Raw genomic sequence first — 26,920 nt, 5'->3', positions numbered from 1 at the left:
TACGGGGACACACAGGTATAACCTTCAGGAAGTACGCCACAACCTCCTATCCATGTGAAGCTAGTAACTCCGACCTGAATCCAGCGTTCTCCCCGTTTAACCACCATTGGGCCTCCTGAATCTCCCTGTGCAAAAGACAAAATGGATCTTTGCTATATCACTAAATATTCAAATATGCTTCAATTGAAACTTTATCAGCTTGGTCAAAGATTAGTCAGTAACTTGCCGGATTTGCAATGCAAAAGGGAGTAGGCAGAGGTGTATCTTAAACAAATTGTGTAAGTATACCAAATTGCACAACATTTAATTTGCCACTCGAACGGGTTACCCTTAAAGGGATAGTTCACCCCCATTTGATGACCGGCAGCTGTTCTGGTAGGAGACACAAATTGTCTCCTTTGTGTTTTATACCGGAGCCGCTGCCTACCGCTGGTCATCAAATTATTGGCTTAGGAATGCGACAAAAACAAAAAATATGCATGAATTCAAGTCTCCATGTGGTGACTAATCGATGGAAAACAATTTTTTTGGGGGGTGAACTATCCCTTTAATGTTTGGTGAGCGGAGCCAGCAGACAGACAAGCAGTCGCATTTCAGTGACATCAATGTCGAGCATTGAATTTGAAGTGGGGAATACTCAATACTACATCCCGACTGAGTGTGTTTATGTCTATATTTTGAAAATATAGAGACATGCAGCAAATATCGTCAGGAACGGGACTCGCCAGACTACATTAGAGCCTAAGTGCCCGGACCGCTGGACAACTTTCCTCTTCTACCCCGGATTTGAACTTGGTTTCCTGCGCAAGTGCTGACATTTTTACCATTGAGCTAATAGAGCCTGCCTGCTTGCTCAGGGTATACATTTGATCTTGACCATCAGGTCAAAATTCGTGTCAGATCCCATGTCTATAGTGAGACATGACCTTTGACACAATCTAAATGTCTCAATAGAAGAGCAGGGAGACAAAATACAACCACCCCAATTGTATAAGTTATATTGTCTTAACATACTCCATACAGATTGGACAAAATTGCAGACAGACAGGGGCAAAAATGTGGCCGCCAGAGAAAATGTTGTCACAGTACGTTTATGCAATACGCAAAAAGTGTTGAAACTGGACGTTATTTAATCCCATCCTTATTGATAAAGAAGTTGTTACAGTAACAAGCTACATCATATGGCTTGGAGATGAATTGACATACATTTGAGCATCACGTAACTTCTTACACATAATTTCATTCAAAGTTTTCCATAATGTTTTACGTCCTTTACAGAACTGCAGATCTTTTGAATATCCTTTCTTTTTAATGTAAAAAATAAATGAATGAATGTTTCCAAGGTCTGCCCTCTGTTCTCTTCAAAAATTATCTTGGGTGAAATCCATGCTGGTCTTCAGCTCCTGTACATCTCTAATAACACCATCCAGTCTTTTGTTAGTTCCTGTTTCAATATTTGTATTAAACAAAAAGGTAGACGATACACCACGAGCATGACAAGACATTAAAGACATAAGAACAAAAAAAATATTTTAAAAAAATCACAAGATACTTATTCACACCATATACAGTATATGATAATCATCACAATATTGCTGCCAACAACATCTCTCCCATACAGCTCAGCCATTTGTTTCCATCCCCTGCCTCCCAATTAGCATGACAACTAACTGGCATCCTCCGTCACTCCAATACACAAGACATTTGACCACTCATCCCCTATATGGCGCTAATGGCAGCCATGCTACTACAAATTCGGCCAAGGTACCCTGTAGAACATAATGAGAGTCTCTCCAAGGGCATTAAACGTAACACTTTTTCAAACCATAGTAGGCCACTTGGAGGACTGTCATCAATCCATTTATTAAGGATTAACAACCGAGCAGCATAGAGCAAAGCTCTTAAAAGATGTTGATTTCCTTTTGTTAAGGCTGCCCCTGGAACACAGTAAAGTGGATTTAAGGGTATTCTAATTCCAATCATTTTGAGGATTTCATCTTGAATGGATACCCAGAAGGGTATGATTTGTGGGCAAGTCCAAATCATATGACTATGGGTACCTTGTCCACTTTTACAACTAAGACATAGGGGAGAGCATAGAGGGTCATACAGTACCCAGCCAACATGTCCATCTGGGCCCCAGGTGGGTTTTAACTGGGCAGATGGGCATGGGTTACATCTGGTTTTGCACATGGGTTCCACCAAGCACCCACTTGTGGTAGCCCATATGGGCTTAAGTGGGTTTCTAACTGGGTCTTAGGTGGGTTCCAAATGGGCAATTTTATGTCGGAACCATGTGGGCGCCACCTGTGTTTGCCTATATGGGCTTGAACTGGGACCTGAATGGGCCTTAAGTGGGTTCCAGCTGGGCAAAAGTGGGTTTCTGACTGGGTCTTAGGTGGGGTCCAAATGGGCAATTTGATTTCGGAACCATGTGGGCGCCACCTGTGTTTGCCTATATGGGCTTGAACTGGGACCTGAATGGGCCTTAAGTGGGTTCCAGCTGGGCAAAAGTGGGTTTCTGACTGGGTCTTAGGTGGGGTCCAAATGGGCAATTTGATTTCGGAACCATGTGGGCGCCACCTGTGTTTGCCTATATGGGCTTGAACTGGGACCTGAATGGGCATTAAGTGGGTTCCAGCTGGGCAAATTACATGTGACCCATGTAGGCCACACTTGTGTTGGCCCATTTAGGGCTCCAACTGGTTTTGTACATGGGTTCCACCAAGCACCCACTTGTGTTAGCCCATGTGGGCTTAAGTGGGTTTCTGACTGGGTCTTAGGTGGGGTCCAAATGGGCAATTTGATGTCGGACCCATGTGGGCCTCACCTGTGTTAGCCCATATGGGCTTAAGTGGGTCCTGACTGGGTCTTAGGTGGGGTCCAAATGGCCAATTGTATGTCACACCCATCTAGGCCTCACCTGTGTTTGCCCATATGGGCTTGAAGTGGGATCTGAATGGGCCTTAGGTGGAGTCCAACTGGGCACGTTTGAGACCCATGTAGATCCCACTTCTAGCAGCCCAAGTGGGTAACATCCGGGCCCTTTGCCAACATGGGTTTCAAGTTGGTCCTGAAGGGATTTAAATAGGAGAATTAAACAGTATATTGACAAGAACCATGTTTAACTACTGCTAAGTTTTACCAGGGTGAAAAAACAATATCAGACAATATATCTTTTGACAATGTTTATTTCTTTTAACTTTCGGCCTCCTGGTTTTTAATAAACCAAATACAAATGTAAAAAAAACAAATACAAAATGCTTTGGTAATTGTAAAATATAAAATGTATAAATGAAAATAAAGTGCAAAAGCTTTCAGAAATTGTGAAAAAAAAAATAATAATAATAAAAATAATATATATAAATGAAAATAAAGTGTAGACAGTATTATTGGGCCAATATATCTTCAACTCTCGTAAACAATCCCTTTAACTCTCGTAAATTATCATTAAGATAGAACTCTTGTAAAAATGACAAATAACAGTGCAAACTCTAAAGTAACAACTTAAATGTTCTGGACACAAACTAATGAGGAACCCATATCTCTTAACTCAACTTCAACAAAAGGAGGGTTCTTCTCATGAGGTAGTTAATTATTCCAGCAGAGGGCCATTTCAGCCAACAAATCCTGAATGATAAACACACCACAAACTCTGTGTGTGTGTGTGTGTGTGTGTGTGTGTGTGTGTGTGTGTGTGTGTGTGTGTGTGTGTGTGTGTGTGTGTGTGTGTGTGTGTGTGTGTGTGTGTGTGTGTGTGGCCTATTGGGCCTGTTCCTGATTTTCCTGTGTGTTTTCGAGGGATCTCCTAGCTCGTAGGGTCCGGTTTCCACCACGGTCTCGAGCTCCGGTGAACCATTTGGACACGGCCAACTCTGCATCCTTCTGGTTTATATGCTGCGTGACGGCGTTCTTCTTTATTGCCCCTAAAAATAAATGACAAGAAGCCAACTTAGTAATGCTGGCTTGATTTTTACATTATGAAACCTTATAAGACATGTGTATGCTTTTTAAAAACAACCGAGTCAAATCTGAGAACAGTTCAAGCTATTCACACGGCCAAGTGCTACAGGAAAAATGCAGGATTATGTATAGAACCTGACAGCTAAGGTGGCTAAGATGTTCTGATGCATTATTGAGGATTCTTTGCTGAACAGAAAAAGAAAACGGAACAATAATTTTAAATGTCTTGAGCTATGGTGGCAATTTAGTTTTCATGTAGAACAACAAAGTTCAGGTGGCACCATCATATGTTATGGCAATAACACAAAATCTAATTTACCATATAGAACCTCAAAAAGTGCCAGTCCTCGGAACTCCTTCTTGCCACTGCGTCCGAAAAGGTTATGCTCGAGTGCCAGCTTATTGGTCAGGAGGAAACCCATCATCCTCCTGACACAACGGTCCACGGAAGTCCCCCCAATGTCTGCAACCATGGCAACCTGAGTATGATAAAAGTCACAGGAAGGAAATTCTGTATTAAGTGAACAGCTAAGATGTCAATGCCCGTTGTGTGCATGCACTCAAAGGGCAGGTTAACAGACTACCAATGTGATTAGAAAATACAAGCACATTTTGAAGTGAATAAGAGATTTAGAAAATACAAGTACATTTTGAAGTGAATAAGAGATTTGAACTTACAACTGCAGACTTAAAGTCAGGGTCACCCAGCTTTAAGTTCATGACTCGAGATCTGCCACCGTGTCCAGCGGGAGGGAACACAGCTCCTTCAGGCAGCTCCAGCGCTGGCAGAGATTGTTTCTCCTTCAGCAGTATGTTCAGCATCTGCCCATGGACCTTCTGAGTGCTCTTTACTTGCTCTAGGAGTCTCACGAGCTGGGTGAACATGTGTTCTTCCATGCCTGGTGCTCGTGGTGCTGGACTCGGGCTGCTCATCGGGGTTCCAGCTGTGGGTCGCCTTATTGGGGTTCCGGCTGTGGGTTGACTAGGGGTTCCAGTGGGGTGGCTCATTGGGGTTCTAGCTGTGGGTCGACTCATAGGGGTTCCAGTGCGGTGGCTCATCTGGGTCCCAGTGGGGCGGCTCTGTGTCACAGTTAATAATAATAAACTTTATTTGTAAAGCACCTTTCATGACATGAAATGCAGCTCAAGGTGCTTACAATTACAGTAAAGTAAAACTAATTTAACGATAAAGCAAAAAAAGGTAAGCAAAAGCATAAAACCACATTTAAAAATCAACCAAAAGCCAGAGTGAAGAAATAGGTCTTCAGCTGTGCTTTAAAGCTATTCACAGAGGCTGCCTGCCTTAGGTGTAATGGGAGTTTATTGGGGTGCTCACGTTTGTGGGTTCAGTGGGGCGGCTGATCAGGTTTGCAGTTGGGCGGCTTGCTCTTGGTCTTCCAACTGGGGTGTCCACACTCGGGATTCCAACGGGACTGGGGGTTCTTCTGGGACTCGGGGTTCCTAAACATAATGTAACATTTCAAGATGTTAAATTCTCTGTATATTTTATAAAAAATTACAAAATCTAATTCCATACTTTACATCAGAGGTCTTCAACAGGGGGTCCGGGACCCCTAGGGGGTCCTCAGAGTTACTACAGGGGGTCCGCCAAATCTTTGTGTGATTTTTACATTAACCACTTCACCCAAGCATCCCTATTCTGAGGAGAACTTTAGCCAAAAATAGCAGATCTACAAGCGCACAACGCCGTTGTGCGCTTGTAGATCTGCTATTTTCTGCAAAGTGGTTTGGTGTAGGGGAAAAAAAGAGCAGACTAAGTACAGAGTGAAAGGTCAGGTTTACTAAGTATTGTTTAAGTGCATGGTTAAATGTCTGGAAATACACATTAACATGAATCCAACATGATAGTGCTGTGAAACAAGTCTATGCAGCTGCCGATTAAATCTATGAAAAAATAAATATTTACACAATATATAATGGGGGTCCCTGCTTTATCTCGCTCTCAGCTAAGGGGTCCTTGGCCTGAAAACGTTGAAGACCCCTGCTTTACATACTTTTTTGTTTTTTTTCTGTTTAGCATGAATTGGCCTCCTGGTGGCGCTATAAAAGGCCCATGAGAAGAATCTGGGGCAGAGGTTCTGCTCCGGCATCCAGGGAGTGTGTGTGCACAGTTTCGCTGCGATCAAGGCAACGGTGCCGGAGATTAACTGTACACAGACAGAATGACACGGAAGGACGGCCGGACAGACAGGGTGCAAAACATACTCTCTTGTCATGCCTTTCGGCCTGGGGAGACAATAAGGGTGGCTGAGAGCATCACATAGCTATATCTAGCCTATTATTAAGTCTACTTACCATGATTACAGTGGTCAGTTGACTCCAACACTGCCAAGCAGCTTCCACAAAAGCCTAAAATGTGAGAACACAAAACATGAACTATGAATGCTCTAACACAGACAAAGCACATAAAAAAAAAATCACCAAAAAAAATCACTTACCCTACCTTTAAAAAGAAAAAAGTGTGTGTGTGTGGGGGGGACAGATAAATCATGGTAGGTTTTTCTCTAGTAAAAGCTTCACTGTGCCTTAATTAAAATTTCCTTTGGCAAAAGGATTACCCAAAGTATATGAAGCAGTTTCCATTAACTAACCTTGGCAGTGGTGTAAAGTAACTAAGTACATTTACTCAAGTGCTGTACTTAAGTACAATTTTGAGGTACTTTCACTTCACAGAAATACTTCCAATTTTAAGTACTTTTACTTCTACTCAACTACATCTCAGAGGCAAATATTGTACTTTTACCCCACTACAATTGTTTGAAAAGAAAAAAAAACTTTGTAGATTTTGATTAGTATTACAAAACATACATTAGCCACTTCAGCCATTTGAAATAAGCAGATCTACAAGCTCACAATGCGTCGCATTGCAAAACATTGTGAGCTTGTAGATCTGCTATTTTCAAAAGTTTTTTCTGCATTTCAAAACTTGAAATTAGACATTGTGCATAATGAGTACTTTTACTTTTGATACTTTAAGTACATTTTGATAACAAAAACTAGCATTCTAGCTAACATTATGCATTGCTTTTTTCCCCCCCATAACCACTAGCATTCCTATGAGGGAAACATCCGCCCAATTCTCCCAAAATTGCAGATATACAAGCCAAAATAAATAAAGTACATTTTTAATTCCGGACTTTTACTTGTAACAGAGTATTTCTACATTGCAGTATTGATACTTTTACTTAAGTAGACGAAGTGAGTACTTTTTTTCTTTTTTTTTAACACTGAACCTTGGATAGGCTGGCTTGATACTGCTCAGTGCTCAAATGCAATCTAAAGCCAGCCTGGTATATCCGGTAAATTTACACATACACACACATGCAAACATGATGTCGTTTCCGTATCCGCTCTAGACCGGAACTGTTACCTACTAAGTGAATTGATACCAGACCAGTCCAGTTAGCCAGTTAGCTCCGTTCATTCTTTTTCTTTTGGTTCACCATTATAAATTAACGAACTGCTTCACAGTGGTGCTGGTTACAACTATGCTTATGCAATTATTAAAAACGCTAAAAATCTATAAATGTATACACACAGATAAACTAATGAGAATGCATTTTAATCACTAAACTTGTCAAAATGGCGGGCAACGTGAACTAGCATGCTAGCTAATATTATGCATTGCTCTCCGGACTAAGTTGCCACGGCAATATAATATATAATAATAATAATAATAATACGTTTAATCAAACGATGACAGCCAGATGATGGTATCTGAACGGGATAATACATACTATTCTCCATACTAGGACTCACTTACCAGTTAGCTATCATGCTAATAATGACTACCAAGCATAGACTGTGCAACCAAGCTAGGCTAACAAGCCACAATGAACCTCAAGTCCGCACATAATTCACAAAACATTTAGTCAAAGGATGACAGCCAGATGATGGTATCTGAACGGCATAATAAATGGTGGTACAAACTATATTACTGGCCCCAAAAAATGGAGGGAAAACAGCTTGTTGTTACTTAAATACATACATATCTCTCAGTTCACTGCTCCAACACTCCGTCTCCTTGGAGTGTATCCAATCCGAGAAATAGATCGGGAGATTCTGGAACTACTTCTTTTAATGTCCAACAACCTTTTATTGATTTTATTTTGGTTTGTTTCATCTAAAAATCTCATTCTAACGAAGGGTTGGCGTACGGTTAATCCACCGGGCGGTTTGAGAATTCAAACGGGAATGACTGACGTGACGTCAGTTCCTGTAGTTGACAGTGTTTCCATATTTTGCGAAAGAAATAAGCAGACAGGTCTATGAAAACAAGCCGAAAACTGTGTATTGGCATAAGGTCATGTGGTGACTAAAGGCCACATGGCCTATATATACATATATAAAATTAAGGGATCAAAGCTTTCCCTTTATTTTTATTTTTTTGTATATTGAAAATAGCCCATCTACAAGCTCACAACGCGTCTTCAAACAAGCTGCTTATAATAAGCAGACATGGCAACACTGCCGTGGGCTTACGATGCACGGCTTCAATGCATTCAGGGACTTGAAGTTGACTTTAAAAGTGTTAATGATACACACTGTTTTTAGCCAAACGCAGTAATGTCCGCTCTGCATTAGTTATCGACGCAAGTCGCGTTATTACTCTCGTAATTTTCATGTATTGTACATCCCAAAATAAAATGTATTAACCATGTTATGGTGCTGTAATGACTTTATATTTGCGCAACATAATACTGTTGCGCATTTTCTTCTTCGTTGGTGTAAACAATGACACGGTTGCCAGATTCTTGAGAGAGAAATAAGCAACCAGTTCAATGAAAACAAGCCCAAAGATTTAACCGACTATTAGGCTATATGAGCACTTTAAACCTATATGCATCGGCTATTTGAAAATAGATGATTTGGAAATAGCCGATCTACAAGCTCACAACAAAATAGTAATAACAAATAAAAAGCAGCTACCAATATTTGCAAGCAACTTTACAGAAAACGAGGTCGCTTATAATTAGTATACATGGCAACACTAGTTAGAAACAGATCTGCTATGAAAATAGCAGATCTACAAGCTCACAACGCGTCGCCGCATTGTGAGCTATTTTGTATTTTGATTGAATACTTTATTTAGAAAAGACATTAATGAAACCAAATGGACCCATTTGGGTATTTTTTTCATGTAAGCCAGTAGTGAAAAAAACAATTATTGTTCTTCAACCCAACTTTTTGTTACTTGTAATTGAATTTATCTGCAGGTAGGAACCAACAATCTGATACAGTACCAAACTGACACAGAGGCAGTTATACTTATTATAGGCAGGAAAATTATTAAAGGTTTTTTAAGGTTTATATTATGTGTAATAAACCTTGTCTCAGGTATGAGAAATGTAAAGAGCCCGCCCACAGAATATTTCTACTGTAAGCATTAATAACGGAGGCAGAACTTCCAATGGACATTAACAGGATACTTTATTTATTTAACTATACTAAAGCAGAAAACACTAATAAAAGACGAGAGGTAACCATAGGCAAATCGTATTACAATTCATTGAATGATCAGTTATAAACTATAGTCCTAATTAAAACAGCTCGAGCATGAATTCATGAACACCTAGAATATAATCAAACACATTTACTAGAAACTCTAAAACTACTACTTAACTTTCCAAGGATAGGAAACCCCCCAACGGGTCTGGGCTTTGGCGCTGGGTCAGCAGACTTTGAATGACAGTTTTGTGTGAGTTGCCCCAGCCAGCACGCCCACGTGGGACCCATATGGTTTCAATGCGGGCTACTTGGATACCAAGTGGGAATGGGCTTGAACTGGGCAAATTATGAGGGTCCCAAATGGTCTGCATATGGGCTAACTGGGCACGGGCTTGAACTGGGCAAGCCCATGCCGGGCCCACATGGTCTGCATATGGGCTAACTGGGAGTGGGATGGAAGTGGGCAAGCCCATGTGGTTCCCACATGGTCTGCATGTGGGCTAACCGGCATGGGTTGGAAGTGGGCAAGCTCTAGCCTCTATGTAGATGAGACGTAAACGTAATCTGTCTGTGTGTGTGTGTGTGTGTGTGTGTGTGTGTGTGTGTGTGTGTGTGTGTGTGTGTGTGTGTGTGTGTGTGTGTGTGTGTGTGTGCGTGCGTAGGTTTGCTGTGTTCAGCGCATAGATATCGATTCACATAGAACTGTTCTGACTGCTGCTGTTCATTCCAACTGCAGAGCTTCACTTTCTATGCTTATTATGTCTATGCTGACTGAGCTACGCTTCCACGCTCGACGGGATCATCGATGTACAAGCCCACAAGCGTTGTGGAGGCGAGTTGTTGTGCGTTTGTAGATCGGCGATTTTTGACGCGCGATACCGTCGTGCGTCGAAGTATAAACCAAGCTCATTGAGCCATGAAAAGCATCACAACTCATTGAGTTCTCAACGGATTTACACACGGTTTGGTTTGTATGATACAGGATTATTCTGGCTGTAAACATAATATAGTATAGCCTAACTTATAAAACAAAAAAACTTTTTGTCTGTTAGTTATTGCAGTGAAAGGATATGAATCATATAATACAGCAGTATTTTATTATTAGTCAAAATGGTACAAAAAGGTGTGCTTGCACATATTTTTACAAATTGGTACCACCCGTGACCATATATATATTTTTTTGTATTACTATGTCATAGCTTATATTTTGGTATGATAAATATGCCAATATAGTAGCACAAACCTACCCCCATGCCCACTTAGCCCATATATAGCCCTTATGGAACCCACTTTTGTGATACCAGTCCTAACCCATGCCCACTTCGCCCGTACATAGCCCATATGGAACCCAGACATGGGTGACCAGTTCTAACCCATGCCCACTTAGCCCACACATAACCCTTATGGGACCCAGACATGGGTGACCAGTTCTAACCCATGCCCACTTAGCCCGTACATAGCCCATATGGAACCCACTTTTGTGATACCAGTTCTAACCCTCTAATCGCTTTAAAAATATATATGTATATATATATTCCCACTTGCTTTTTGACGCTGAATCCAACGGTGCCAGTCTCAAAGCTGCACGACCCCTAGGGGCCAAGATAATCATAAATAACTGTCTCAAAGGCTTGGAAAAGTCATTTTTCAAAATCAAACACCAGATTCTGGGTCAGTGTGTTGCCCAGAACGCGCCCATATAACTTTTGTCATACACAGCCTTACGGTTCTCCTTAATTAGCTGGGGTCAAGGGGCTATCTTCTGCGCGTTATATCTCGATAACGATGCGTTTTTGGAATCCGCCTTTTGGATATGTCGTACAGCTCATTAAGGCGCACGTGTGGATGCCCTTGGTGTCCCAATCCGACATTCCTACAAGAAATTTGTTTTTAAAAGTTTGCATTCACTATGGTCTAAAGGTCTAACACTCTATGTAGCTCCCTGAAAGTAGAGGACTCTGCGTGGGAGTGTCGTACGAGAAAGGCGAAGACATCGACGCGTGCGCCTCTGCGAGCTTTACAACATATCCGAAAGGCGGATTCTAAAAACGTATCGTTATCGAGATATTACGCTTTATTGCGCGTTCTAAGTCGACATTTGGTGACCAGTTCTAACCCATGCCCACTTAGCCCACACATAACCCTTATGGGACCCAGACATGGGTGACCAGTTCTAACACATGCCCACTTAGCCCACACATAGCCCATATGGAACACACTTTTGTGCTACCAGTTCTAACCCATGCCCACTTAGCCCATACATAGCCCTTATGGGACCCAGACATGGGTGACCAGTTCTAATCCATACCCACTTAGCCCGTACGAAACCCATATGAGACCCAGACATGGGTGACCAGTTCTAACCCATGCCCACTTAGCTCGTACAAAGCCCATATGAGACCAAGTACAGGGTGATCAGTTCTAACCCAAGCCCACTTAGCCCATATATAGCCCATATGGAACCCACTTTTGTGACACCAGTTCTAACCCGTGCCCACTTAGCACGTACATAGCCCATATGGGACACAGAAAAGGGTGACCAGTTCCAACCCATGCCCACTTAGCCCACATATAGCCCATATGAGACCCAGACATGGGTGACCAGTTCTAACCCATGCCCACTTAGCCCATGCATAGCCCATATGAGACCCAGACATGGGTAACCAGTTCTAACCCATGCCCACTTAGCCCACACATAGCCCATATGGAACCCACTTTTGTGATACCAGTTCTAACCCATGCCCACTTAGCCCATACATAGCCCTTATGGGACCCAGACATGGGTGACCAGTTCTAACCCATGCCCACTTAACCCACATATAGCCCATATGAGACCCAGACATGGATGACCAGTTCTAACCCATGCCCACTTAGCCCGTACAAAGCCCATATGAGACCAAGTACAGGGTGACCAGTTCTAACCCAAGCCCACTTAGCCCTTATATAGCCCATATGGAACCCACTTTGTTACACCAGTTCTAACCCATAACCACTTAGCCCGTACATAGCCCATATGGGACAGAGAAAAGGGTGACCAGTTCCAACCCATGCCCACTTAGCCCACATATAGCCCATATGAGACCCAGACATGGGTGGCCAGTTCTAACCCATGCCCACTTAGCCCACACATAGCCCATATGGAACCCACTTTTGTGATACCAGTTCTAACCCATGCCCACTTAGCACATACATAGCCCATATGAGACCCAGACATGGGTGACCAGTTCTAACCCATGCCCACTTAGCCCACACATAGCCCATATGGAACCCACTTTTGTGATACCAGTTCTAACCCATGCCCACTTAGCCCATACATAGCCCATATGAGACCCAGACATGTGTGACCAGTTCTAACCCATGCCCACTTAGCCCACATATAGCCCATATGAGACCCAGACATATTTGACCAGTTCTAACCCATGCCCACTTAGCCCACACATAACCCTTATGGGACCCAGACGTGGGTGACCAGTTCTAACCCATGCCCACTTAGCCCACACATAACCCACATAGAACCCACCAAACTTGCCCAGTTCAAGCCCGCGCCCACTTAGCCCATATAGAACCTATATGGAACCCACTACAATTGCCCAGTTCAAGCCCATGCCCGCTTGGTACCCAAGTAGCCCACATGTGCCCCACATGGGGCCCAGGTGGACATGTTGGCTGGGTATGTACTCCTTATTACTGGGGAGACATGTAGTTGTGTATTATTTTATGTTGGGTTTCATTACTGTTATTAGTTGATGCTTTTTCCGTAAAGAAAGCTGATTTTGTTTTGGTTGAGTTAGTTCCATGATAAGCTGAATAAAACATTTGAAGTTTTTCCTGCTTCTGCAGTAACATCTCCTTGTAGAACTCTTTCTGTTGTTCCAATATCTGGGAGAGTACACTCATTGTAACCACTGAATCATCCTCACAAGGGAGGTTTAGGAGGCATGATTTACCAGGATGTACAGGAGTTGATAAATGTTGAAGATGTTGATGTTGACAGGTCTGTTTGTCAGAGGCCCAGTAGAAGCCCATCAACTTGGGCAACAGCCACAAACTCAACAAATTGATGTAAATTTGTCCACAATGTTGAGACAAAGAACAAATCCGAAACAACTTGAGTCAATGAACAACCCTTAAATTGTACCAGAAAGGATTCAATATATTTTTGTTAGATTCTCAGAGGCAAGATTTTCAGAGAAAATGCTCAGCAACCCTTAACCTAACCCTGAACCAAAACCTAAACAATGACATGCAACGTCGTGGTAGAGATAATTATATCTGTGGTTAACTGGTGGAAACTACCAGGAAACTGGCACTGATAAATAAGTCAAAGTTTGTAGGCATGAGGAAGATTATAACAATAATGGGGGGGGAGGGAGAGAGAGAGAGAGAGAGAGAGAGAGAGAGAGAGAGAGAGAGAGAGAGAGAGAGAGAGAGAGAGAGAGAGAGAGAGAGAGAGAGAGAGACGGAATAGATTGAAGAGAGAGAGAGAGACGGAATAGATTGAAGAGAGAGAGAGATAAACGGAATAGATTGAAGAGAAAGAGAGAGAGAGAGAAACGGAATAGATTGAAGAGAAAGAGAGAGAGAGAAACGGAATAGATTGAAGAGAAAAAGAGAGAGAGAGAGAGAGAGAGAAACGGAATAGATTGAAGAGAAAGAGAGAGAGAGAGAGAATCGGAATAGATTGAAGAGAGAGAGAGAGAGAGAGAGAGAGAGAGAGAAATGGAATAGATTGAAGAGAAAGAGAGAGAGAGAGAAACTGAATAGATTGAAGAGAAAGAGAGAGAGAGACTTGGAAACGGAATAGATTGAAGAGAGAGAGAGACATGGAAACTGAATAGATTGAAGAGAGAGAGAGCGAGAGAGACATGGAAACGGAATAGATTGAAGAGAGAGAGAGAGACATGGAAACATAATAGACTGAAGAGAGAGAGAGATGGAAGCAGAACGGATTGAATGGACATCTCAACCTATTGCCATTAACAGGAATCGAACCCTCAACCTTTGGATTGACAGGCTGCAACACTACCTATAGTGCTATAGCTTTGTACAGATTGAGGTTGTCTGTTGAAGATAAAAGTGAACCAGTGAAAGCAGCCGATCTACAAGCTCAGAAACCAGTGAAAGCAGCCGATCTACAAGCTCAGAAACACGTTGCTATCTGAAAAGTTTTGAGATTGTAGATCGGCTATTTTCAGAATGAAGTATGTCATACATTGAAAAGACATACTCTCAAATAAGCATTTCAGGTTATCTTTAACAAGTGCACTTGCATTAATTGACACAAGTAAGACGCGCGAACGCTGGAAGCGAACGCAGATTGACTGAGGCTGCTATATTTCAACCACACTGTAGTAGTGCACTCTGCCGCACTCTGCCGGCTGTATACAGGCAGTGCAGCTGCTGGCATTTCAGCACAGAGTTTCGAGTCACATGGGGGCGCGAGCCAATGAGAGCGTGAACACACACGGAAAGACCATAAATAAGGGACAGACACACACACCCCAAGCACAGTGATATAGTAAGCTCCACTTGGTCGGAGGCCTCCTTCCGCGTTCGCAACAATCATGTTGTGTGCAATGCAACTTAAATGAAGTCTGCATCAAGTGAGGCTTGGGCACACACTTAAGCGAGAAGCCATTGGAACAACAGACCTGACCTGGTGAATATGAGAGAGAGAGAGAGAGAGAGAGAGAGAGAGAGAGAGAGAGAGAGAGAGAGAGAGAGAGAGAGAGAGAGAAGGAAACGGAATAGATTGAAGAGAGAGAGAGAGACACAGAAACATAATAGATTGAAGAGAGATGGAAGCAGAATGGACATCTCAACCTATTGCCATTAACAGGAATCAAACCATCAAACTTCGAATTGACAGGCTGCAACACTACCTATAGTGCTATAGCTTTGTCCAGGCTGAGGTTGTCTGTTGAAGATAAAAGTGAACCAGTGAAAGCAGCCGATCTACAAGCTCAAAAAGAACGTTGCTATCTGAAAGGTTTTGAGATTGTAGATCGGCTATTTTCAGAATGAAGTATGTCATACATACTTCATACCCTCTCAAATAAGCATTTCAGGTTATCTTTATCAATTGCATATGTATTAATTGACACAATTACTGGTAGTGTCTGTTGATATTTATAAGTATTTCCGTCCATTATGAACCAAGCCTCTGTGTCCCGAACTACTCTAGATCACTGGTTCAAAAACCATTTACTAATAAAGGCATTTTTGTGTCTTTGACCAGGCTGAGGTTGTCTGTTGAACATAAAACTGAACCAGTGAAAGCAGCCGATCTACAAGCTCAGAAACACGTTGCTATCTGAAAAGTTTTGAGATTGTAGATCGGCTATTTTTGTATTTTCATACATTGCAAAAACAGACCTTCTCAGATAAGCAATTAATGTTATCTTTATCAATTGTATATGTATTCATTACAGTTTTTCACAATTGTTAACACACAAAAAGCGAAAATTCGGCACAATTTTCACAACCTTAACTTCATGTACTAATCGCTCGACCCAATTTGGCACTACTTCACACTCCCTTATCTGCATTAGACTCTGACTTTCCTTCTTTACACTCTGATGTCAATTACATTATCACCTTGTTGTCCAAACACTACACACAATGTTCAGTTGTTGCACACTCTTCTCACGTAAAATCTCAAAGCAACAATCTACAACACACCTTGTTGTCCAAACACTACACACAATGTTCAGTTGTTGCACACACTTCTCACGCAAAATCTCAAAGCATCAATCTATAACACCTAAATAGTCAAATCTCTAAACATTCAGGTCTGGTGAGCAATTTGCACCACCGGGCTCCAGTGCGTGAGTGGTTCCAGGACCACCCACATTTTTTCGTTCTGTACCTTCGACCTTATTCTCCTCTCCTGAATCCCATTGAGGAGTACTTTTGAGCTTGGAGGTGGAAGGTAAATGAACGGAACCCACAGAGCCGGGTCCCACTGCTCCAGGCCATGGAGGAGGCTTGTGGCGACGTCACTGTTAGGGTGTGAATCTTCTGCTATCTCACGATTCGATTCTGATTCTTTTCCGATTTTTTCAAAACAAAGATTCTCGATTAGTAAAATATGTATTTTTCCAATTCAAAATCGAAAAATGTCATTATACAAAAATAGTAAAAATCGATTGCAGCCCTAGTCACTGTTGAGGTCTGTCAGGGCTTCATGCGCCACTCGAGGCGTTTCTTCCAACGCTGCTTGGACAGGGAGAACATTGCCTATGATGTGGATGAGGCCCTCTGGCCAGACATGAACCGGAGGCATGATGCCTAAATCATGTAGAGAAATAAAACATTTTTGGCTGCATATTTGTTTTGTTTTATGTTTGAAAAAAGTAGGCCTACAATGAGTCATTTTACAAAAGGAGAAATGGCTCATTCTCCATAGCCATTGTCAATCATATGGTGTGTTCCATTTCTATGATTGTGTTTTCAATTTTTCCCTGCAGTGTGCTGTAAATGTTTGGTAGTGTGCAGCACATGCTTATTGTGTGTACTGTAATGAATGGTATGTGTGTGTCATTTGAAAATATGGCTGTGTGTACCAAATGAAAACACGAGTTCCATTTTGTGAACAGTTAAAAGATTTGATGGCAAAGAGTCATCTTGCAAAGGCAGTGTGGGGTTTAGCATTTTGTGTGTGAGGTTTTCAGTTTTGTGTGTGCAGTTTTGAGAAAGCCGTTATTGTTTTGAGAAACGTGTGTTAACAATTGTGAAAAACTGTAATACAGTCTTGTTGTTTGCAATGCACTTTAAATGAAGTCTCCACCAAGTGAGGCTTGAACCGGCAACCTTGATGTTGTGAAACATTCACTTAAGCAGGAAGCCATTGGACCAACAGACCTGATACAGTGAAAACGGAGGTCAGACAGATGATACCATTTCACGCAAATAACTGAAAAATCCTGGGTTTAAGTGTTTTTCAAACTGCTCAAAATTGCGGACAATCTAAGGGCGGAGAGAGAGACATGGAAACGGAATAGATTGAAGAGAGAGAGACATGGAAACAATAGATTGAAGAGAGAGAAGGATGGAAGCAGAATGGATTGATTGGACGTGTCAACCTATTACCATTAACAGGAATCGAACCCTCAACCTTCGTATTGACGGGCTGCAATATTACCTATAGTGCTATAGCTTTGTCCAGGCTGAGGTTGTCTGTTGAAGATAAAAGTGAACCAGTGAAAGCAGCCGATCTACAAGCTCAGAAACACGTTGCTATCTGAAAAGTTTTGAGATTGTAGAACGGCTATTTTCAGAATGAAGTATGTCATACATTGCAAAAACATACCCTCTCAAATAAGTATTTCAGGTTAAGTTTAACAATTGCACATGTATTAATTGACACAATCATGTTGTGTGCAATGCAACTTTAATGAAGTCCACATTAAGTGAGGCTTGAAATGGCAACCTTCAGGTTGTGAGGCACACGTTTAAGGGAGAAGCCATTGGACCAACAGACAAGAACCTGTGAAAAAGGAGATCACACAGATGATACAGTTTCACGCAAATAGCTGAAAAATCCTGGGTTTAAGTGTTTTTCAAACTGCTCAAAATTGCGGACAATCTAAGGGCGAAGCTTACTGGTCAACGTGATACATGTGTTCCTCATGAGTCAAGGCACATGTGTAAACAGGTTTAATGGCTGTCGGCCAAACGAGGCATGACTTTTGCCTGTTTAAAGTTTGCACTTTCAAAAAATCGCTATAGCGCCCCCCTTTGACCAATTGGAGTAAGATTGGTTTCAGTAATATTTGGAATGACCCTCAACATTACCGCAAAGTTTCAAAGAAATGTGAGTCTGCATGTATGTGTTAGGGGCAGATGAATAATTGTCATAAAACTGCAATATTCATTGGCTCATTAAAGCTTCATTTTTTCACTTATGGAAAATCCTCGCTGCTTGTTTGTCGGCAAAGGTCCAAAGTTCATGTGTAAAACGTTTTGTGCAGATTACTCAAAAATCCCAGGAGGAGATAGGTTTTAACTGTTTTTCATATAATTCAAAATGGTGGGAGATCTAAAGGTCAGAGGTCAAAAGTCAGAGGGTTAAAGTTGTTCATCATGAGTAGACGCATGTGTGTATTGAAGTTTTATGGCTGTAGGTCAAACAGGGCATGAGTTGTACCTGTTCAAAGTTGGCATTTTCAATTGAGTGCTATAGCGCCACCTTTTGACGAAAGATTGTGAGATTTATTTCTTGATAGTTTTTCATGACCATCTACCATATGGCCGAGTTTCGTAAAAAGCGACAGCACGGTTCACCCAGAACTGCGAAAAGTGGCGGAAACAGAAGAATACCTACAATAATAAAACAGGTCCAGAGCTGAGCTCTGGCCCCGTAATAACAGCCCTGGAGGTTGAATGGCAAGGAAAACAACTGCATTTGCCAAAACAAAAATTGTCCCACCCCTCTGTCTCTGTCTCTGAGCATGAAGTTGAATATCTTGTTTTGGACAGATCATCTATTTAATGTTGAGTTATGATTGAAGATACCAGGTACCTCACAAAACGGCACATATAGAGAGAAATATATACATATAGAGAGAAATGGGGCAGATAAGATTTTCTTCCTGCTCGTTTTCATTTGTGGAATGAAAGAAAAAAACATACGGAACAAAAAACTAATGTAATCATGTATGTAAAACCACAAATACAATAAAAATGAATTCATGTGCAGACTTTATTTCTCTCTATATGTGCCGTTTTGTGAGGTACCTGGACTTTAGATTTGGATGTGCACTATCACTGTTTTACTCCTCTTCTCTCCCCCAGTGCTAGTGGTTTTAGTTCTCCTTCCACCCGGTCAGAAGAGCTTCCACTGGCAAGGTTGCTGGTCGCGTAGGTCTAGGCTTCACTCCAATAAAAGTTTTGGCGCCTACTGTGTGTGTGTGTGTGTGTGTGTGTGTGTGTGTGTGTGTGTGTGTGTGTGTGTGTGTGTGTGTGTGTGTGTGTGTGTGTGTGTGTGCGCGTGCGTGCGTGCGTGTGTGTGTGTGTGTGAGCGTGCGTGCGTGTCTTTGTGTGTATGTGTGTGTGTATGTGTGTGCGTGCGTGCGTGCGTGCGTGCGTGTGTGTGCGTGCCGCGTGTGTGTGCGTGTGCTCGTGTGTGTGTGGTCTTTCTCTGGTCTTCATACAAAGTGGGAAGTTGTGTTGACATTAAACACAGTAAAAATCTATTAAAAAAAATGAATCAAAAGAGTCACCAATGGATGGCCTGCGCAGGCTGCAAGAATTGACATGAGGACATAGCCTTTTACTGGGTGAATAGAAAGATGAGTTAATCAATGCTTCAAGCCACAGTGACGATCAATCTATTTGTTTATTCCCTCTATTGGTGACCAGTCTGAAAAAGTCCCGGATGCACCCCCATGTTTCACCCCCATACTGGCACCAGTGTCACTTGTGCTATTTGATGTTGATAATGTGCCACTTAATAATGTAGTCATGTAGCTTTACATAACCTCTCCCTTGCATTCGGCGTGTTGGAGATGATTATACCTGTGGTTTAAACGAGGAGGAAACTGGCACTGAAAAATAAGTCCCAGGGGAACGAATGGTGAAGGCATGAGGAAGAAAAACACAAAAGAATACAGCAACGCTTTGCCAAAAAGAAAAAAAAATCTGCCCCATCTGTCTCTGAACATGATGTTGTAGGTTGATGAAGTAATCCTGATGTAGAAACCCTGCTTGCCTTGCTGGGTTGGACAGACATACTTTTCAACGTGCATGTGCACACAAGCAAACGGTAGAACATTGATTTGCAGGGATACATGGTCAGTGTTCTTTCACTTTCAGTCTTGACCAGTGATTGTTAACAGATTTCAACCAAACTGGTCAGAGTGATCAATATTCTGCCATGAAGAGATGACTGACATTTTGGTTATCAAAGGTCACTCTCAAGGTCAAGGTCAAAACGTAAAACAGATGGGTGGACATTCTTGACACTTGGTGGGAATGATCAAGTAGCATGCCTCAAATAGATGATTACCCTTTTTGTCCAATAGGTTGGAAGATCAAGGTCACAATCAATGTCAAAGTCTGAATTTGCATAATTTGTGAAGTCTCCGGAGATAAATAATAAAATTAATAAATAAGAGACTGTAAATTATAAGGTGTAATTTGCATTAGAAACATGTCCTATACTGTGAAATGGGCAGAAACTTGTTTGCATTTTCTGCTGTGCAGGGTCCCCCAGGGGTCTGTACTTCACCCCCTCCTTTTTTCCTTCTTCACCAAACATCTTGGCTTTGTTATCTCTGCTCACAAGCTCTCCTATTACTGTTGTGCTGATAACACTCAACAGTTGTTCTCCTTCCCTCCCTCTGCCACACAGATTGAAGCCATGGCTGACCATCTCACATTGAATGTCTTTCCACCACCTCAAACTCAACGCAGACAAGACTGTGAGCTTCTCTTCTTCCCAGGTAAGTACTGCCCCCTGCAGGAACTCACCATTCATCGACAACTCACTGGTGGCTTCTGTTCCAACAGCCAAGAGCCTGGGTGTTGTCCTGGACAGTCAGCTGCATGTCCTTCAAGGCACACATTGCAGCGATCACTCACTCCTGTAGATTTACACTTTACAACATCCAAAGGATCAGATCCTTCCTCACCTACTGTACGTGTGTGTGTGTGTGTGTGTGTGTGTGTGTGTGTGTGTGTGTGTGTGTGTGTGTGTGTGTGTGTGTGTGTGTGTGTGTGTGTGTGTGTGTGCGTGTGCGTGCGTGCGTGTGTTATTGCCATGTATTGCCATTTATTGCCATAAGAATTTAGAATACATATATTGGAATTAGACTGTGGAGCTATTGGATTAGAAAGAGGGGATAAATTACGATAAAGTGTATTCAGGATAAACACACTGTGTGTTTGTATTAATACATCTTTGTTCTCACCGCAAAATACTGATGACAGTTTGTTTCCTTAATTCTAGTAAAAACACCCCCCACCCCCATATGTTTCCATCCACCTACACTACCACCCTAAGACATATATAGACCCATGGACAGAGAGAGAGAGTGAAACAACTTGACTGGTGGATCGACTGACAGACTTCAATTATAAAAATCATAATAATGACAAAGAGGATGAAAAAGACACCAGTTATTCTAGTGGTCTGCATGCTGCTGTTCTCAACTCTTTTTTTTAATTATATTTTTTAATCCCTTGTTATTCCACTACCTGCCTTTGTGTCTCTGTGTCTCGTTCTCACTCTGTGTCTCTCAACCAGACAGCACTGTTCCAGCTAAGTATTGCTTCAGGTATTACACCAATCGCATGCCTATGGACAAAGTGGGCAAAATTCCAACACACACACCTTCACTGTGCTAAGGATGGCGTTGTGTGAGTATTATGTTTTACCAGTGGTGGACAAAATGGTCCGTGTACTTTCTGGCAGACGGATTTTCTTTTGTAAACCACAAACAGAAATCCGCCCATTGTGCTCATTTTTCATTTTTCATTTTTCATTTAGGGTCGCGTCGGTTCTTTCGCTCCCGTTTGCTCCTGTGTTTCATTTTTCATTCTTCATTTTAAAACAAGTTACGTTCGTTTCGCTCCCGTCTTTCATTTTTCATTCTTCAATAAAAAATAAAAAATGAAACGTAAGAAAACAGGGTTTTGCTTTTTCATTCTTTCATTTCTCGATCTTAATCAAAGATACTGTAAAGATAAGACCAGAATCGGAAGTAGATTTAGTACTTAAAAATAAAAGTGTATATATATATATATATATATTAAATATAATTTTATTATACCGTAGGCTACATGATTATAACATTACTATGGCTACATCAATGTTAGACAGATGGACATATATATAGATAGATATATAGATATATAGATAGATAGATAGATAGATAGATAGATAGATAAAGATAGATAGATAATATAAATATATTATACTGTAGGCTACACGGTTATAACATAAACATAATTATGACAGGCTATATTATTATATTAGGCTATTAACATTATGCAAGCTAATTATATTTACCATGGTTACGTCAATAAGAAGACAGACAGATCTATATCTGTCTGTCTGTCTGTCTGTCTGTCTGTCTGTCTGTCTGTCTGTCTGTCTGTCTGTCTGTCTGTCGGTCGGTCGGACGGACGGTCGGACGGACGGACGGACGGACGGACGGACTGACGGACGGGCGGGCAGATATAGGCCTACATGATTCTCTTCTTTTCATTTAGACATGCGTTTTTTTCATCCAAAATGTGTGTTATATTTATATTATTTAGTTGCAGCATGATTAATTAATAGCAATATTACGGAATAGGAAAACAGAAACAAATCTACCTATATAATTTGAACTTGGAAAGTTGGGTTGAGACTTGAGAGCTATAGGCGTCGCTACTCATTGAACCATCGAAATTACATCTCTGCTGACGTTTTAATCGGATACAGCATAGGTGGGCACTAGGGACATCTGGGCACCAGGAAGAGTGGGTACTATGTGCACTGCCTGTGAGATTGAATTCTTTATTAACAATGATTATTAACACCAGTTTTCCCGGTGCCCAGTCTTCCTGGTGCCCAGATTTCCCTAGCGCCCACTCTTCTCCACCCCTAAGTGCCCACTCTTCCAAGTGCCCACATGTCCCTAATGCCCACTCGTCCAAGGTGCCCAGTTATCCCTATTGCCCAGAATGTTTTGGTGCCCACCTATCCATGCTGTTACCGTTACTAGCCTATACATAAATACACACTGCAGTTATTTCCGGTTATTATTATCAATATTCGGTGTCTGTCTGTCTGTCTGTCTGGATGGACGGACGGACGGACTTACGGACAGATTGATAAGTAGACTTGATTATAGCCAATATATTATTTTATTTTCATTTACACATGCGTCTTTTCACCCAAAATGTGTGTTATATTATTTACTTGTAGCATGGTTAATTAATAGTCCCTGTTTGCGTAGCCCCCAAATCGGGCTCCCCAAGTTTTGCTCGCTGTGTGAATGATACTGTGATTATACTGTGATTCAAATACAATGGATTTTGTCTTTGAGATGTTCAGGACCACCACCCACTCTGATATGTATTGGTGCCTTGTTAAGAGCTACAGACAACAGGTCTTCCACATAGCAGACAAAGTTGTGTCGTCAGAATACATGGCTATAGACGCCTTAACAGACGACGTCACACTGATACGAAACAGTATGCGTGCGCATGTCGGCAGCAAAAGAACCCCACCGCTCATAAAATGCAATGTAAAAGTGGTCACACTCACAGTCTCACGTGTAAAAATGCATCCCATCAAACTTTCAGATGCTGTTTCTCTCCCAGTGTGGAGGAAGAATGCTTAGGATTTTTACTGTGATCTCTCGCTCTTGAAATATATAATCCTTGGTTTCTGTTGTGTGTAAACAATAATAACAATTCAAAGCAGTTGTCCTCAAAACTCCACCTCCAGTGGCTGTCATATAAGAACGGAGGGAGCGCTCTATGATCATGGCACCAGAACCTGCTTGGCTCGCGCAGCAGCCCGTCAAGACTAATTTATGCTCCGTCCCGCGAAGGTGTCGCGCACAGAGAACGGCCGAGAATAGCAGATCTCCAAGCTCACAGCGGTCGCATCCGTGACGCGGTTGTGAGCTTGTATGTCAGCTGTTCTCGGTGCGCAATACCGTTACGCGATGGAGTATATATGTGTTGCCAGGGCGCTACTAGCCTACACACAGAGGAGGTTGAATGAACTGAAACAAGCTCACCCCAAAACAGCAGGTTTGGGGATCTGTTGGGAATTGATTACATGAAACAGTCACCTGTGCGTCCAGTCTCAATGTTTGTAAACAAATAATTGGTCTATTGGCCCTGTCTAAGACCAGTGGCATGTCATTTGTAAATATGTCACACCAATATGAACACCCCCCCCCCCCCACACCTGGCTTCCCAATCCCCCACATAGCTTTTATAAATGTGGCAACTGTGCTCAGTGCTCTAATTCCAGTTTACCCATCCACCTACTGGTAAAAAAATATAAAATATCCTCATTTATAAATTGTAACTCAACCCATGTGGTATACATGCTTAAATGTCCCTGTGGACTGGCATACATTGGTCAAACTAAGAGACCACTTAAACTCGTATTGGTGAGCACAGAACTGCTATTCGCACTAACAACCCTGAATATGCCATGGCCAGGCACTGTCAACAAGCAAAGCATGGCTCCCCAGCATCCCTTAAATTCTGGGGAATAGAGAAAATCTTGCAGCCTCATCACGGGGTGGTGACATCATTAATAAATTGCTTCGCAGAGAAGTACTAAATGGATCCACAACCTTGACACCCATGGTCTAAACGAAGAGCAGAGCCTTTCTTGCTTCCTGTAGACGGTCCCTGAGGCTTTCATGTGTATTTTGTGTTTTTGGTGCCTTTCATTTTTGAAAATGTTCTCTTTTTTGCATTGTGTCTTAAAAAGATCTAACATGTTTTGGTATTGGCCTAATCTTTTCCGTCCCTTATTTCTATATGTGCACTGCTTTAACTTTATCTTGATATGGCATTATATGGTTTTACTATTTTGTATATATTTTGCAATATGTCTAATAGTCCATATACCCAGAGCCAACCCCAATCACCACTGATTGTCGCTACCTTGAGGCTGTGACGTGTAGTACTAGGTAATTACCATGAAACAGAGGGCCATCTATCATTGGCTCAATAAATTATTTCTATTCATTTTTGTCACATTATTCCTTAATTTACAGTAGATCTGCCAGTCATCCAGACTGACAGATTCACTTGCCTTTTGCTTTGCAGTGTTTCTAAAGCCATGCAGTTCTTAATTTCCAATCCAAGGTGCTCTTATACAGGTTAGTTTGTTTTCTATCTGGAGCATGCTTGTCAGCTATTGACAAAAATAACTGCATAAACAAATTCAAAGCCTTACGCAGCCGCCAGTTAGCTGGCTTGTTCTTTCTTCCTGGTGGTGTGTTGTGCGGGAGCATTTCATTGAAGGTATATAGGCCTACTGTATGTGCTTTATTAACTGTTTATTTTCTTATAAATTAGGCTAAGCAAAACCCCGAGTGTAGTCCTGGCTCTGCAGGTGCTCGTCGTCAGTGGGATACATTGCCCCACACACCTGTTGTAGGCCTACAATATATCAATGCGGACGGTGCTGTTTATGGTACGAAATGCCTTGTTTTTAGCACGCACTATTAATGAATTAATGAACGCGCCTATATATAGACCATAGATATAGACCCCTTAACAGACGACGTCACACTGATAAGAACCAGTATGCGTGCAACCAGTATGCGCGCAATGAAACCTATTCTATCAGGTCTCTCGCACTCCGAAACAACAGGTTGAGAATTGATTGCATGAAACAATCACCTGTGCGTCCAGTCTCAATGTTAGTAAACAAATAATTGGTCTATACACTGTAGGATAACATAAATTAGGATGCGTAAAGGTGCGTGCCTGGATAGTGTCGCTTCTGAACACTTCGTGCGGCTGTAGGCCATTAATAGAGGTAAGGGTTGGCCTGCGTATATTGTATATATAGTATATAGATTATAGCACCAACTAACGATGTCTGCTTTCAAATAGGCCCACTAATGGCCAACTGAACATTTGTAACCCAACTGTTATAATGTTTTTGAAATCCCCAGCAGTTACAAAGGTTGTTTTTCTCCTTGCAACACTATTAGGAATCAGATATATCAAGATGCATACATGTACTTTAGCCAATCTATTTAATTTAGACATCAGCTTTTTCATCCAAAATGTGTTGGCTTTAGTTGCAGTATGATTATTAGTAATACAACCTGACGACTTTAAGTCATACAGTGTGTACCAGCCATGGCAATCGAGGAAACCGAAAAGAACAGATCTGCCCAGAGTGAGACGTGAACCTCTTAACTGTGGGGGGTAGTTAATATTGTATTGGTAGGAGGTGGCACCAAGAGCCACGGTAGAACATTGAAGCGGCCATCGCCTGGTGGTCAAATCTGGGATTGCAATAGTTCTATATTTAAAACGCCACTGCGCATGCTTCTACCGTTTGAAACCCACAGGTTGTCGAGGCGCAACGCTATTGATTCTCACCAGTAGAATATGTAAAATGTATTGAATGAATTCAAAACCTGTAAAATGACATCCTGCACATTGCCGTGGCCCGTGGGTATGCACATCAGCTCTGGATGTTGCATTACTTTATTATTTTTACACAAATAATGCCAAAAAAGAGGGGGAGATATTTAACCAATAGAGCTCTAATCATAATGATTAGAGCCCTATTTGTTCTCTACTGGTTTAACAATTCCCCTTTTTTTTTTGGCGTTATTGACCATATAATGCAAGAGGTTATTTGTGTTATTTGTGTAACTTGTAATCAATGAACAACCAAACGTCCAGACTCCAGTGCGCAATGGAGGGGAGAGATTGAGCTCGATCGTTCATGGTGATTATTCCAAAAGTATTACAATTATGACAAACATAGGCTACAACCGTA

General features: G+C 41.8%; 1 protein-coding gene across 1 annotated transcript; it reads right to left on the bottom strand.

The window, feature by feature from the left end:
• Positions 1-3,716: 3,716 nt before the first annotated feature.
• LOC308099606 (uncharacterized protein) lies at positions 3,717-4,683 on the bottom strand (the record flags this gene model as incomplete). The annotated part of the gene is made up of 3 exons (XM_080448343.1): positions 3,717-3,926; positions 4,283-4,442; positions 4,642-4,683. The coding sequence occupies 3 exons, from the start codon at positions 4,681-4,683 to the stop codon at positions 3,763-3,765; spliced, it is 366 nt and encodes a 121-aa protein (XP_080304469.1). The 3' UTR covers positions 3,717-3,762.
• Between the last annotated feature and the right edge of the window lie 22,237 nt (positions 4,684-26,920).

Source organism: Gymnoscopelus braueri (genome assembly GCF_963280865.1).
Source record: "Gymnoscopelus braueri genome assembly, chromosome: 13".
NCBI lineage: Eukaryota > Metazoa > Chordata > Actinopteri > Myctophiformes > Myctophidae > Gymnoscopelus > Gymnoscopelus braueri.
The sequence above is the reverse complement of the archived record's forward strand: the minus strand, read 5'-3'. Positions and strand labels throughout refer to the sequence as shown.